This window comes from Myotis daubentonii, chromosome 1, assembly GCF_963259705.1.
Source record: "Myotis daubentonii chromosome 1, mMyoDau2.1, whole genome shotgun sequence".
Taxonomy (NCBI): domain Eukaryota; kingdom Metazoa; phylum Chordata; class Mammalia; order Chiroptera; family Vespertilionidae; genus Myotis; species Myotis daubentonii.
The window spans coordinates 186,185,976-186,200,192 of NC_081840.1; the positions used below are offsets into that span (position 1 = coordinate 186,185,976).

General features: G+C 41.0%; 1 protein-coding gene across 6 annotated transcripts in view; it reads right to left on the reverse strand.

The window, feature by feature from the left end:
- MTHFD2L (methylenetetrahydrofolate dehydrogenase (NADP+ dependent) 2 like) overlaps positions 1-14,217 on the reverse strand; it is a 113,642-nt gene that overhangs the window by 63,141 nt on the left and 36,284 nt on the right. For all 6 annotated transcript variants that reach the window (XM_059668554.1, XM_059668562.1, XM_059668537.1 and 3 more), the window contains one exon: positions 13,861-13,968. In XM_059668554.1, coding sequence (XP_059524537.1) covers positions 13,861-13,968 — 108 coding nt within the window. The remainder of the gene's footprint in view (positions 1-13,860; positions 13,969-14,217) is intronic.

The following is a 14,217-nucleotide window of genomic DNA, read 5'->3' on the forward strand; positions in this document are numbered from 1 at the left end:
GCTGGTTTGACTTGCTGTTTAGCAGTCTTCCAGTTGTTTTCCAAACACTTTGGCCAATTGTTTCACTTTTAACTAGTCAAATACAGTTTCAAGCTCAGTCCTTTTGAACACCTATTGTTCCTTGGAGAGAAAGAGTTTTATGGACAACTGACTGAATCCTGACCATCAGTGTCTGTAGATATTTTAAAATCTGCCCTAGTTTTGGCCAAAAATTATTGAATTGAAATTGTGGATGCATTTATTCAACAAAGAAAATATACAAATGAGCAAACATACACACACACACACACACACACACACACACACACACACACACATACACTAGAGGCCCGGTACACGTGGGGTCCCTCGGCCTGGCCTGCAGGGATGAGTGGACCTCCACATTGCCACAGCCCAGCCTTACCAGCTCATCGGGCTCCAGCCTGCTGTCCACATTGATCCCACACAGCACAAAGTAGTGTGTGAAGCAGAAGGTGACTGGGGAGGAGCCCGAGTCTGGGCTGGACGCTGTGCCGCTCCTGCTCATCCTGGCCCCGCTGCACCTGCCGCAGCTGCCACTACTCAGGCATACAAAGGGAGTGTCCGCAGGAGAGGCTCAGACCACTGCAGCTACTCACCAGCCGTGAGCCCGGTGTCTGGCGCCCATCTGTCAGCTGAGCAGCACTCCCGCTGTGGGAGCTGCTGCATTGAGAGTCTGCCCCCTGGTGGTCAGTGCACATCATAGCTACCAGCCGGTCATCCGGTTGCTTAGGCTTTTATAGCCTATCTAATAATAGACAAACATGGTAATTGACCGTACCTTCTCTATGCCTCCCACTGGCCAATCAGCACAATAGGCAAATTAACCACCAACAAAGATGGCGGCTAATTTGCATACTGCAGGCAGGGCGGGACAGCGCGAGCCGCTGGCGCACCCCCATCCAGGGCAGGCCGGCCACAGAAGCCCCAGCAGCCGGCCTTGCCTTGCGGCCTGGGACCCGCCGATCCGCAGGTCCAGGGTGGCAAGGCAAGGCCCGTCCCCAGAAACCCCAGCAGCCGGCTTTGCCTTGCGGCCCGGGGCCCACCCATAGACGGGTCCGGGCCTCAAGGCAAAGCCCACCCCCAGAAGCCCCAGCTACTTTAAAAATAGAATGATCTCCTTTTGAACCAATCTGTTTAGATTCAGGATTAGTAAAACAGTATGAAACTAATGAAATACAGTGATAGGAATTAGGAAGTGTGACACTGATGGTTCTGGGCATGTGAAGGGTGAGGGACAGAAGGGTACACACGGGTCTTCCCTTCAGTTCTGCCGGAGAGATGAGCTTCGAGGGCCCAAGCTGCTCCATGCCCAGAGGAGGTGGGTGTGGTCAGTGGCTCTATTTCAGAACTTCCTGCCAAGCAGAGAGCTTACCCGACCCACAGGAACCTTTTTACTCCAGAAAACAGAAACAGCCAGTTCCCAATGGGCATGGGAAAACCAGTGTCCCCTCCTGTGCACGGCGTCCTGATGGGGTGACGGGGGAGGTGGGCGAGGGGAGCAGTGCAGAGTTCTTAGGCAGCTGGAGTGGGAGTGGAAAGGCCATGAAATCTCCACAGTCCTGGCTGTGCCCATAGCCTGGGCTTCTCCTCCAGGCCCTGGCTGAGGGATTAGGGCTGATTCTCTCAGGAAGGGAATATTCCATAGGTGGAAGATTTACAGGCTCAGGGTGGGCCGTGTGTTAGTTTGGGGCAAATCCCTCAGCATTCCTGCTGCCAAGCCTTCAAAGGAATGAGGCAGAGGCACCCCTCACCCCCAAGACCCCTTTGTGGACATTTTAGCATCTACGTGATTTTTAATCCCTTCAGGGAGACTTTCTATCCTGCAGTCTCATACCACCCCACTGTTGCTGTTTGTCTGCCAGCTGGGTCGAGCATCAAGGGGAAGGGGGGCTTATACTCACTGAAAGACTACGGATCCTACCGGGAAACCAACCTATTTACTGTACTGTTGTAAATATCATACCCTTTATATCCTGTATATTGGCTTCTTTTAAATAAAGTGAAATGTCTTAGAAAAAAAGAAAAAAAAAAAAGGCAAGGCAGGGCCGGACCCAGAAGACCCAGAAGCTGCCTGATATGGCAGTAACTCTATCAGTAAGCACTCTGAAAGTCAGTGGCATAAATGCACCAATTAAAGGCCAGATTATGAGGGTGAATCAAAAACATAACCCACTTTAAATATAAAGACACATATAGATTAAAAGTAAATGAATTAAGCTGCAGCCTGTTTTGCTCAGTGGATAGAGCATTAGCCTGTAGACTGAAGGGTCCCAGGTTCGATTCCAGTCAAGGGCATGTACCTCAGTTGCTGGCTTGATCCCCAGTCCCTATCAGAGCATGTGCAGGAGGCAACCAATCAATGTGTCTCTCCCTTTCCCTTCACTCTCTCTAAAATTCAATGGAAAAATATCCTTGGATGAAGATTAACAAAAACAAAGTAAATGGATTAAGTAACATTAAAGAGATTATAAGAAAAATATATTCCAAATTTTGTTAGTTGTATAATGGTTATGTTTAAATTATTAACACCTAAGAAACTGGGTGAAGGGTACATATAATATGCTGTAGTACAGGGGTCCTCAAACTTTTTAAACAGGGGGCCAGTTCACTGTCCCTCAGACCGTTGGAGGGCTGGACTATAGTTTAAAAAAAAACTATGAACAAATTCCTATGCACACTGCACATATCTTATTTTGAAGTAAAAAAACAAAACGGGAACCAATACAATATTTGTATTTGCATGTGGGCCGCGGGCCATAGTTTGAGGACCCCTGCTGTAGTATTTTATAGTTTTTTTACATGTATGAGATTATTTCAAATTGAAATATTTAAAAATTAAAAATTAATAAAATATTAATTGAAATGTATCTGCATTACATGAAAAATCTCCTAATTGCTTCTAGCATAATTTATTAAATTGCGCTAAAATATACAAGGGTTCAATTAAAAAATATCTTAATTCTAAATGATATAATAGAAAATATATAATAGTGCAGTTATAAGCACTTATCTGAAAATACAAATTTAAATAAGTGAATTTAAAGAAGGGATTAGCCAAAGAAAATATATGCACAACCCATGGACACAGACAACAGGATGGTGATGGCCAGAGAGAAGTGGGGGGCAAGAACTGGGTAGAGGGGGCAAAAGGGGGGAAATAGGGACATCCTATATAATAATAATAATAATAATAATAATAATAATAATAATAATAAAAGGCTAATATGCACATTGACTGAACGGCAGAATGACCGGTTGTTATGATGCGTACTGGCCACCAGGGGGCAGATGCTCAATGCAGGAGCTGCCCCCTGGTGGTCAGTGCACTTTCATATAGGGAGTTCCACTCAGCCGGAAGCTGGCTCATGGCTGGCCAGCACAGTGGTGGTGGCAGGAGCCTCTCCCACCTCCGTGGCAGCACTAAGAATGTCCAACTAACTGTTTAGACCTGATCCCATGGGAGCCTAAGCCTTTAGTCGGACATCCCCGAGGGCTCCCTGGCTGCTAGAAGGATGTCTGACTGCAAGCTTAGGCCTGATCCCCTGGGGAATGGGCCTAAGTCGACAGTTGGACATCCCCCAAGGGGTCCTGGACTGCAAATGGGCGCAGGCCGTGCTGAGGACCTCCCCCCCACCCCCGCCCAGTGCACAAATTTTTGTGCACCGGGCCTCTAGTATGTAGATAATAAAATTGTACATAGTAATAAGTGCAAAGAAGAAAATAATGCAGAATATGTGAATAGAGTAATAACATGGGTGATATTTTAATAAAGTGTTCAGGGACATTTGAACAGAAATTCGAAAGAAGTGAGCAAATAAACTACGTAAATAACTTCAAAAAGAGCATCCAGGTAGAAGGAAAACCAAGTGCAAACACACTAACACACAAGCAGGTATGACATATTCTAGAAATGCAAAAGGCAGTAGTGGCTGCGGGTCAGAGATGGAGGGTGAGAGTGGTAGGAAATGAGGAAGAAGATGAAGCCCAGATTTGATCATGGAAGGGCTCTGGAATGAAACAGGAAGCTCTGGGCTCATTCCAATCTTCTGAGCACTCATCCTCAACCTTGAGAGCATTAGAATCTTCTGTTTTTTAAAAAAATACTAATTTTCAAGTCCAACTTGTAAATATTATGATTTAACTGTTCTGTGTTGGGTTCAGGGGGCTATATTTTTTAAAAAGGCCCCAGATGATCCCAATAGGGAGCAGGAGCTGAGAAACACTGGTTTAGAAGTTGGGAAAAGAAAATGACCCAGACACAGAGAATGAGAAGAAATGTCTAGTGAAATAAGAGAAATTCATGCCAGAGTTAGCTTTAATCTGTGCTTAAACAATAAAAAAAAAATAGCTCTATAAAATTTTGCCATTTAATTAAATTTTAAAGCATGTTATACATATTATTCAGTCCATTACATAGTTTCCTGATTAAAAGGACCCTCAGGAGAAATTACTCTTCTGTCTTAATATCAGAATATGTTTTATTTGTCCTGAGCATGTGTTTATATTTAATCTTAAAGACACTTTATTGAGTAACTAGTTATTTTTTTTTCCTGCTAAAAAGCTCTCAGGATAAAATTACTGATCCAATCATATAGCAAGCATAATTTATATTTAATTAAATAAATTCACCAAATATATATTCAGCACCAGTATATAAAAAACAATGTGATTTGCACTAAGAATTTACCTGTGAAGATTTAATGATATGTCCAGTTTTAGCAGTAGCCATATTCTTGGCTCCATTTCAGTCCCAGCTTTCCTTTAAATTTTTCTTCCCTATTTCTCATTGGCATTGTGTTTTAGATATTACTATGGCCCACCTTAAATACTTTTTAGAATAAGTGCACCATAGCAGCGAATATGTATTGAGTACTTACTATATGTAAACACTAAGATCTTTAAAGATATTAGCTCATTTAATTCTCCCAAGACCCTCCTATATCCTTATCAAACAGAAAAATGCAGAAGCAGAATGTGACCTCTGGCAATGTGACCAGAGAACTTGTGCTCCTTCATATCAGGCTTTCATGCCCCAGGCGCCAATCTTCACCACTCTGGACTGCAACTGTGGTGTGAGCAACTTGGCAGTTATACATGAAAGTAGGAGTTTTAAAGTCTTATGTTTTTAGGATCATTCTCTTCGATTAATAGGAATGAAATGTATTGGTATCCAAATGAATAAATTCCCCAGGTGACCAAATGCTCATGGTACCAAATTGCCAGGTCAGGGTTGAGGGCAGTACTCATGATTATGAAACAGATTTTAGCTACAAAAAAAAAAAAAAAATCAACTAAATTTTAAAGCAATCAGACCCCCCTGAAGCCTAGACAAAATGAACCAGCCAGCTCAGCCATGCGACAGGGGGCAAGTGAGAGCATGAGCCAAAGTACTGCTCTTCCTTTTCTAGTTCTGACTAAAAGGTGTGTGTATGGGGTCTGTTTGTTAAAGTTTTATTTAATTCTTGCATTTATTTCCTGCTTTTCAAGATTAACTGATGAAAATAAACTCAGGAATCTTACTAGAATGTCTGATTCTGTAAACATGCTTACAAGGTCATAGTCTAAAGCTAAATACTACTAAGCATTCCCAAGGCTCTTGCATTTGAGAGAGAGAAAATGCAGACATCTTCAAGAACTCTCTGCTGTTACTGCCCTCTCAGTCATCCTTCCTCTGGGGCATACTAGTACAAACACAGCAAATATATAACTTTGGGGAAAAAACAAATACTTCCAGGGTCCAATACTAAATATTATTATTCTCTCAGAGATGCAGTCCTTCCTATATTACCATAGCAAAGCCTCTGGGAACAGCCACAGCCAAGTTAAGTTTGGTTCTGTTTAATACAGATTTTTCAAACCAATTTGACAAATTCCTCTCCTCTTTTTAAAAATTAAAACCTATTTAAGATCTTGTGGTATGTCAGTGTTCTTAATAATACAACTTAGAAATAGCTGTATTAAACCTTTTATGATATCCTTGGCCTACAATTAAGGTAAATTATTCATTCATTTATTGCACAGACTTTTTAGACAGTTAGGTGCTGAAGATAAAATGGGAAGAAACACAGATCTGGTCTTCGCTCTTGTGAAATTAATTGTCCAGTGAGTGTGGTGAACATTAATCAAATAATGACACAAATAAGTGACAATTACAAACTGATAAATGTTGTAAAGAAAAGTTCTTCAGTATGGCTATAGTGGCGTGTGGGGTGGGGTGGGAGGGATGATCAGAGAAGCCTGCTAATGGGAGTTCCACCTGAGCTGAGAAATAATGGGTGAGTAGGAGGGAACAATGATTATTTGGGATGCTGAAGGATGATGTAGTTAAGAGGTTAAATCAGAACTGTGATGAGGGGAGGAGAAAATGAAAGCAATTCTGGGAAGTCCTGAGAATCTACAGAAAAATTTACACGGGGAAACAGAAAAAGACCTTAGATGAAAGAAGAGCAACAAACTACAAGAATAATAAAACAGAAGAAACTTCAGAGATATTTATTGATCAAAGAAAATGGGGCCTACACTCTTTTTTTTTAGCATTTAGTAACATAAAATAACACTGTTTGGCATTAACTAAAAATTTTAAGTCATCAGATCATCATTTATAATTATGGCATGAGTTATTTTTTTGGTAGAGAGTACATATTTTTCTTCTAGATTTTCGATATTTTTAATAACTTCAAGTAGGAGATTTTTTATTTTTGCTTGTGAGGTAAGAAATGAAAATTAGTAACAGAAGGTAAATAATAAAAATACAACAGTAACAGAAGGTAGACAAAAAAGGGGGCTAACCTTCATATATAACTATAATTAGAAATTGTTCATCCCTTCCTTCAACTAAGCTTTTTATTATAGAAAACTAGAGGCCTGGTGCATGAAAATTTGTGCACTGGAGGGGGGAATCCCTCATCCCGTCATGCCCCCTCTCACAGTCCAGGAGCCCTCAGGGGATGTCCTACTGATGGCTCAGGCCCACTCCTCTGTGGGAGGTGACTGGGCTGATCAGGGGAAGGTGCCACCTTCATCACCCCACTGCTGCTGCCACTGCAGGCCACAGTGGCTGCTAGGCCTGAGCCCTGGGCCTCACAGCCGCCGGGGCTCATGGCTGCCTGAGCCCACAGCTGCCTGAGCCCACAGCTGCCTGAGCCCACAGCTTCCTGAGCCCACAGCTGCCTGAGCCCACAGCTGCCTGAGCCCATAGCTGCCTGAGCCCATAGCTGCCTGAGCCCACAGCTGCCTGAGCCCATAGCTGCCTGAGCCCACAGCTGCCTGAGCCCACAGCTGCCTGAGCCCAGGCCTCACAGCCACTGTGGCTTTGTCCAGATGGATATCCAGAAGATGTCCATCCTAATTAGCATATTACCCTTTTATTAGTATAGATTCTACTCCTTTGCAGCACTTTGCACAATTACAATGATTAACCATTCATAGCTAATTGTTTAATGGCTGTCTTTCCTAATAGATTATAAGCCTAAGAGGACAGGGCAATATTTGACTTAGTCACCATAATATGCCCCGTGCTTAGTCACCAAGAAATCAGTCCATCTATAAGAATACAGCATTATATGTCAGCAGCTCGAGGAAAAACAAGTTAGTCTAAACAAAATGATAGACTCTAGATGTTTTACTGGAAAACACTGTGACCTCTGTCAATGAATGCCGTCAGCAACCACATGCCCTCCCTTCCCAGTGTCCTGACATCTCCTCTCCCATTCCTGATGGTGATGAGGCACCCTCCACCCCTGTGAGCTGATTCTTGGGGAAAGGGAATTTTAAGTAATACTTCTACATAAATGCCTATAATTTTAGAATATTAAGAAATTTGTGTGTGGTAAGTACCTAGCTTCTCTCCCTCCTTGCTTCTATACAGGAATTTTTTTTCAGTAAATGACAATATTTTATTTTAAAACCCTTGCCTGTGGTCATATTTTCTATAATGCTGGTACAGTTGTTGGCACATAGGAGGCACTAAATAAACTTTTATTAACTGACTAGTTATATTATAACATACCAAGTCCTGTGCTAAATTTCAGAGATACAAAAAAATAATTGAGAATTTCACATTTCCCATGTGTGTAAGAAAGGGGAACAGATAGATAACTAATATACAACAGGTCTAGTATTGTGTCTACAGCATAGACAATGTGCAAAACTTAGAAGATTTGGGCCACATGTTGAAAGATGGTGAGACGTGAGAAGAAAGCTGGTGCGTAATGGGAATTGGCATGCAATGGAGTGTGCAATAGCAAAGAGGCATGGAAGAGATACTGTGTTTGGGAAACAATGTGTAGTTCTATGGGGCTTCTGCATAAGGTACCAGAGAGAAAATAACAGGAGGAATGGCTGAAAAGGTAGGTTGGAGCAGACCACAATAGCCTTATGAGTGGTGCCTCCAACAATTAGGCATACAGATTTTAGAAAAAGGATGGTTTGTGCTGGCAATATAATAAATGCCTCCGAGGCCATGGCAAAAAAGAAAATGAAAGGGAAAGAGAAAGATTTGGACTTCACTCTACATTTTAAATAATGTTTAAAGCTAGTTTCAACAGTGTAATAGTCTCCATTGTTTGATGTGAGAATACATTTTTTCCAAGTATCGTGTTTTTCACATCCTATCTGGCTGAATTCCGGAGATGTTGAAATGGGACAGTACTCTTACTGTGCAGCTCAGAAAAGGAGACTTGAACAAGTATTTGTATTTTTCTATTGCTTTCCACTATGCAAACTCAAAGCTACAATTCAGTAAAGTCTAATCAACATAGAAGCATCACAAAACATAATATCCTAGTATCTCATCATGAGAATTTCTAACTTAGCATCATGGGATGGGGGGGGAGCAGAGAAAAATGCCTGCCAACCTCCCTGCCCCAGTTTGACAATGGTTCATTCCACAGAGGCAGCATCCCACTCCACTGCCAAGGCTAAGAGTCTCAGTAGTGATCGCTCTGCGTGGCCTCTGCATTTCTAGGTGATCCTATTTGGCTCCTCTCTTTGAAACCCTAGAGTGCCCGGCCCCACCTGGCACTGAACGGACCTTAATCACACTTACAACACACAGCATGTGGCACTGCCTTGAACATCCACCCCTGTCTTGCTGCCTGAAGGCACCTCCTGTAGGTCGGAGATAATGCTCTTGGCTGGCAAAACTGTTCATTTTCCCATCTGGAGCCAATTTTCAAAAAGAAAAGGTATTCTACTAGCAAAATATCTTGAGGTTTTCCATTGGCACAGGGTGCTCCTTGAATAAAAAGTACCTGATATACAGAAAGTTGCAACCAAAGGGCAGCTTGAGTGCAAAAGCTGAACAACAATGCAGAAGCAGTGTCTGAAAAAACAGTGTCCAAAGATGAACCCTGAAAATGCTGACTACCAAGTCCAGGAAACATCACAGAGAATAAGCACCAAGTGCATGCTGCCTGAATGAAACCAATAACAGGCCTGGGTCCATAGAACTGTAAGCAACAGCAATTGGTTGCTGGCCCTTTTAAAATGCTCCTTCAAAAAGTCCCAGCATCAATGCCACTCAAATGATACCACAACCTTTTAGTTAAAGGACGCACATATAACCCTCGTTGTGGCCATGCAATTTAGGGATCTATTTGGTGAGATGTCCTACATAAAAATATAAACATATGCAGGAAGAAAATTGCTAATTCTCTAAAAGAATTTGAAATAAAATCATACTCTGTATCCATTTGGTGACAGAATCATAATGTTTTGGTCATTATGGCTCTTTGTTATCTGAAGGGCAAAAAAAACTGTTTTAGAGAAATTGCAGAACTCTCTCACTTCCTCACAGTAAAGTTAAAAATAAAGACTATGCTAAAGCCAATGGTATTTTGTTTTCATTCTGAAAGGAGGTTACTCCATACAAAAAAGTTAAAAGAATATACCGTGGTCACAATGGTACTCAAACATCCTAATAAGGAACAGGGCTCATGAGAAGAAACTCTCCATCCTCAGTCTCTTTATGTTCCCCAATTAACCAGACTCTTCCCTAAGCAACTGGAATGTTCGCTTATGGATGCCAAATTTCATTTTGTGCCACTGAATATAATTTAAATCATCCATACTTATATAACACGCCCACCACTACCATCAAGACTATAAGCTCTTGGAGGACAGGAACTATTTCTCATCTACTCTCTATAAACTGCATAGTGGCTCCAATGCCATATTGTCTGCAAAGCCTTCTGTGGTAATGTATGCTCAGCAGAAGGAATTCACCTTTAATACCCTGCTGCATCGAGTACCAGCACTACCCATTTATTTCACAATTTTAGCACATGCTCAGTCCTCTAAATATTTCAAGCCCTTGATAAATTAAAAGCAGCGATTTCTCGCAAAACAGCAGGAACCCATGTCCTAAATAATCAAGAACTAAAAACTAGCCCCGAGTAGACACATATTATATCAAGCTAAATTGCAGTATGGCCATTTTTCTAGTGCAATTATCTATGGCTTTAATATACAATGAGTCATTAGGGTCCTGAATTTCTTCTGGCAAATAAGTACAGTGTGAGCTGAATGCTCAACATCGTGAGTGTCATGAGAACAAGTTCTATAGATCTGAATTGGCCAAGCTAATCCTCCTGCATTATTGCTATTAGCCAACAATGCACACGTAGTTATTACATATAATAACTGCTCTAACAGACACGGGCATTTGAAATATTAACTTTCCCACAGACTCCAAATCTTCAGTAAGCAGCTCTCAAAAATTCAGTATATTAATCATGTATGTCAGCACACTCCTGTTAAATATGCATGCGCTTAAACACCACTCATGTTACAAATTGTCCAACATAATTTTTAATATAATTTATTACTCTTTAGATACTGTAATTATAACGGCACCTAGGTGCCACTATAATAAATGCAAATTCAATCAACTGGTTTGTAAGTAACCACTATTATATAACTAATTCCACTTTAATTCAATTTTTAACAGGCGTTCAAGTGAGAATATTTCATAACACAAAGTATAAAATGTTTATAAACTTACTATGTTTTATGACATAGGAGTGTCTAATTTAAAATTAAATGAATAAAAGGTAAATTGATTTTCTTAAAGAAATAATTAAAAATTAAAATATATAAAGAAATTAGCATACAATATATTGATATCTATAAGAAAAAGTATACAAAGTATGGTTTGTAGTATAATGATGTCATATTTCTAATAAAATACTTTATATGCTTTATAAATTCCCATTCTACATTTATGAAATTATTATAACAAAGACTAGATTTGATCTAAAATAAAGCAAACATAAAACTTGACAGAGAAAAAAAATTTTCAAATGAAGGTGAAAAATACATTATTAACCTTGGATCATGTTACTCTAAATTTTATGATTAGTATGGCCACAGATCATTAACTTGAGCATAATAATGGGAATAATCATAATAGCCACAGTTCATTTATACCAAGGGTTTATTTAACTCACTGTGTCAGGTACTGTAATTAGTGCTTTGCTTTCATATCTTATTTAATTTTCACAATAATCCAGTGAAGGATATATTAATATTATACACATTTTACAGATGAGGAAGTAGAGGCTTACACAGATTAAATGACTTGTCCAAGGACACAGGGCTTGGCAGGAGAAGGGTCTGACTCCAAGTCTATCCTCCAAAACACACAGTCAGTACTCAGCTCCCAGCTCTTCCCTACCAGAGTGACCTTGGGTAAGTCACCTGAAGTCTCTAAAGCTCATTTCCTGTAGCTGCAAAATGCAAATTATATTAATATACTAGAGGCCCAGTGCACAAAAATTTGTGCACTCGGGGGGGAGGGGTCCCTCAGCCCAGCCTGTGTCCTCTCACAGTCTGGGACCCCTCAGGCGATGTCCACCCACTGGCTTAGGCCCGCTTTCCAGGGGATCGGGCCTAAGCTGGCAGTCAGACATCCCTCTGGCAGCCCCGGAGCCCTCGGGGGATGTCCACTTGCCAGCAGGGAGCAGGCCTAAGATGCAGTAGGGCATCCTTAGTGCTGCTGAGGAGGCGGCAGAGGCTCCCATCACCACCGCTATGCTGGCAGCCATCAGCCTGGCTTGTGGCTGAGCAGAGCTCCCCGTGTGGGAGTGCACTGACCACCAGAGGGCATCTCCTGCATTGAGCGTCTGCCCCCTGGTGGTCAGTGTGTGTCATAGTGACCAGTCATTCCCAGTCGTTCTGCTGTTAGGGTCAATTTGCAAATTGTCCTTTTATTATATAGGATAGAGGCCTGGTGCATGGGTGGGGGCCAGCTGGTTTGCCCTGAAGGTTGCCCTGGATAAGGGTGGGGGTCCCACTGGGGTGCCTGGCCAGCCTGGGTGAGGGGCTGATGGCTGTTTGAAGGCTGGTCAAGCCTCCCAGTGGGGACCCTCACCCCATGATTGTGTGGCCAGCCTGGGTGAGGGGCTGATGGCTGTTTTCAGGCTGGCCACACCCGGGGGCTAGAAGCAGGTATCTGGGATTTATTTAACTTCTATAATTGAAACTTTGTAGCCTTGGTCTGGCTCGAAGCCTGGGTTGCCAAGGCCCTCCTTGAGCAGAGGCCACCACCAGCTGGAATAGGTATCTGGGATTTATTTATCTTCTATAATTGAAACTCTGTAGCCTTAAGCGGAGCTCAGGGCCGGCCAGGGCAGGTGGGAAGCTTGGCTTCCTCCATCACCGGGGGCAACCCAAGCCTCTGCTCACTCCAGCTCCGTGGCTGTCGCCATCTTTGCGCCAGAGTGAGGGAGTGATGGTTAATTTGCATATTGCTCTTTTATTAGACATGATGCCAGAATTGTTGAGAACTAAATAAGATAGTTTATGAGAAGGTTCTGTGCAAGTTTAAGCTATGTTAGCTATGTAATTTTTATGTTACTGATGAGATCAAATGAAATGTTGAAAATGAAAAACTGCTTATTAGCTCTTGGGCAGGATTTTCCAACAATAATAGTATACCTAGGTGAACTTTCCTGGTTGTTTTACCTTGCTTAATGTAGAAACTATCACATAAAGGCAACTATGAATCAATATTTTATTATACTGAAAAAAATAGATAAGCCCCAATAGATTAAGTTAGAAGTGAATAGCAAAACTAAAATGTAACTTTGTAGACAATTATCATGAAAATTGTTCATACCACAAGATTTGGCCTTTCTTATTGAAGAGCTTTCTGCTTTTCAAAACTAAGGCTTTTTAAAGTTACCTGGAGTCACTCTCAGGCTCTAATTTACTGTGATCCACATACACATTTTGTTTTGTGGCAATATTTAAATCCTTAGAACCAGGAAGAAAAAGCAATATTTTAAAATCTTTATCATTCACCATTTTAGATAAGTAATGTATTATCATTGGGCTTACTTTTTCAGAGGCCTTTGTAGCTTAAAAAATTATTTCATATGCATTATGTCAATCCAGATCCTAAAACAAGTATTTGAAAATTTGAGATCAGGAAACTGAAATTCTCTAAGATTAATAATAAGAAATCTATATATCTATGCATTGCTGTTGTGCATGTGTGTATGTGTGTGTGTGTGTGAGAGAGAGAAAGAGAGCATACAGATGTCCATCATGAGATTTTATGTAGCTACTGGCTTCCCACTTTTCTTAATATCTACATTGTTAATGATCTGAAGAAAGTATATATAGCCAAAAGAAAAAATAGAAACAAAGAGGCCACATATTTCCAGTAATTCCTTTCCTCACTTTCAATGTGCTCATGTCATTAGATGAGGAATAAAGGACACCTTCATTTGCAAAACCTACAAATACACTAAGTCACAATTTCAAATATCTAGCTTTTATTAATTTAAGAAGTAAAAAAGTTGTAAAGGTATATGGAATCTCAAAGGTCCCACCTACCTCCTGGTCGTTCATGTTCTCCATCAGTATGTAGAAGCATGGCAATGGGCATCCCTACATTCTTGGATCTTCCAGCCACAACCACATTTTTCCCAAATGTTTCAATTCCTTAAAACACAGAGTATGATTTAAATAATCAACAAGAAGCAAATACACATTTGAACAGCCAACTGAAACATTCTTTAACATTTTCTAATTGAATTTGGATTATTGTATGGCTTGTCTATAATGTGTCCACATTCATTATTTATAAATATTTATTTTATACCTCTTGGATTTGTCACTTCCTCTCTGATTATGTCCTCATGAAAAAAAATCACAAATATTTTCAAGTTGCCATTAAATTGTTTTTTAAAT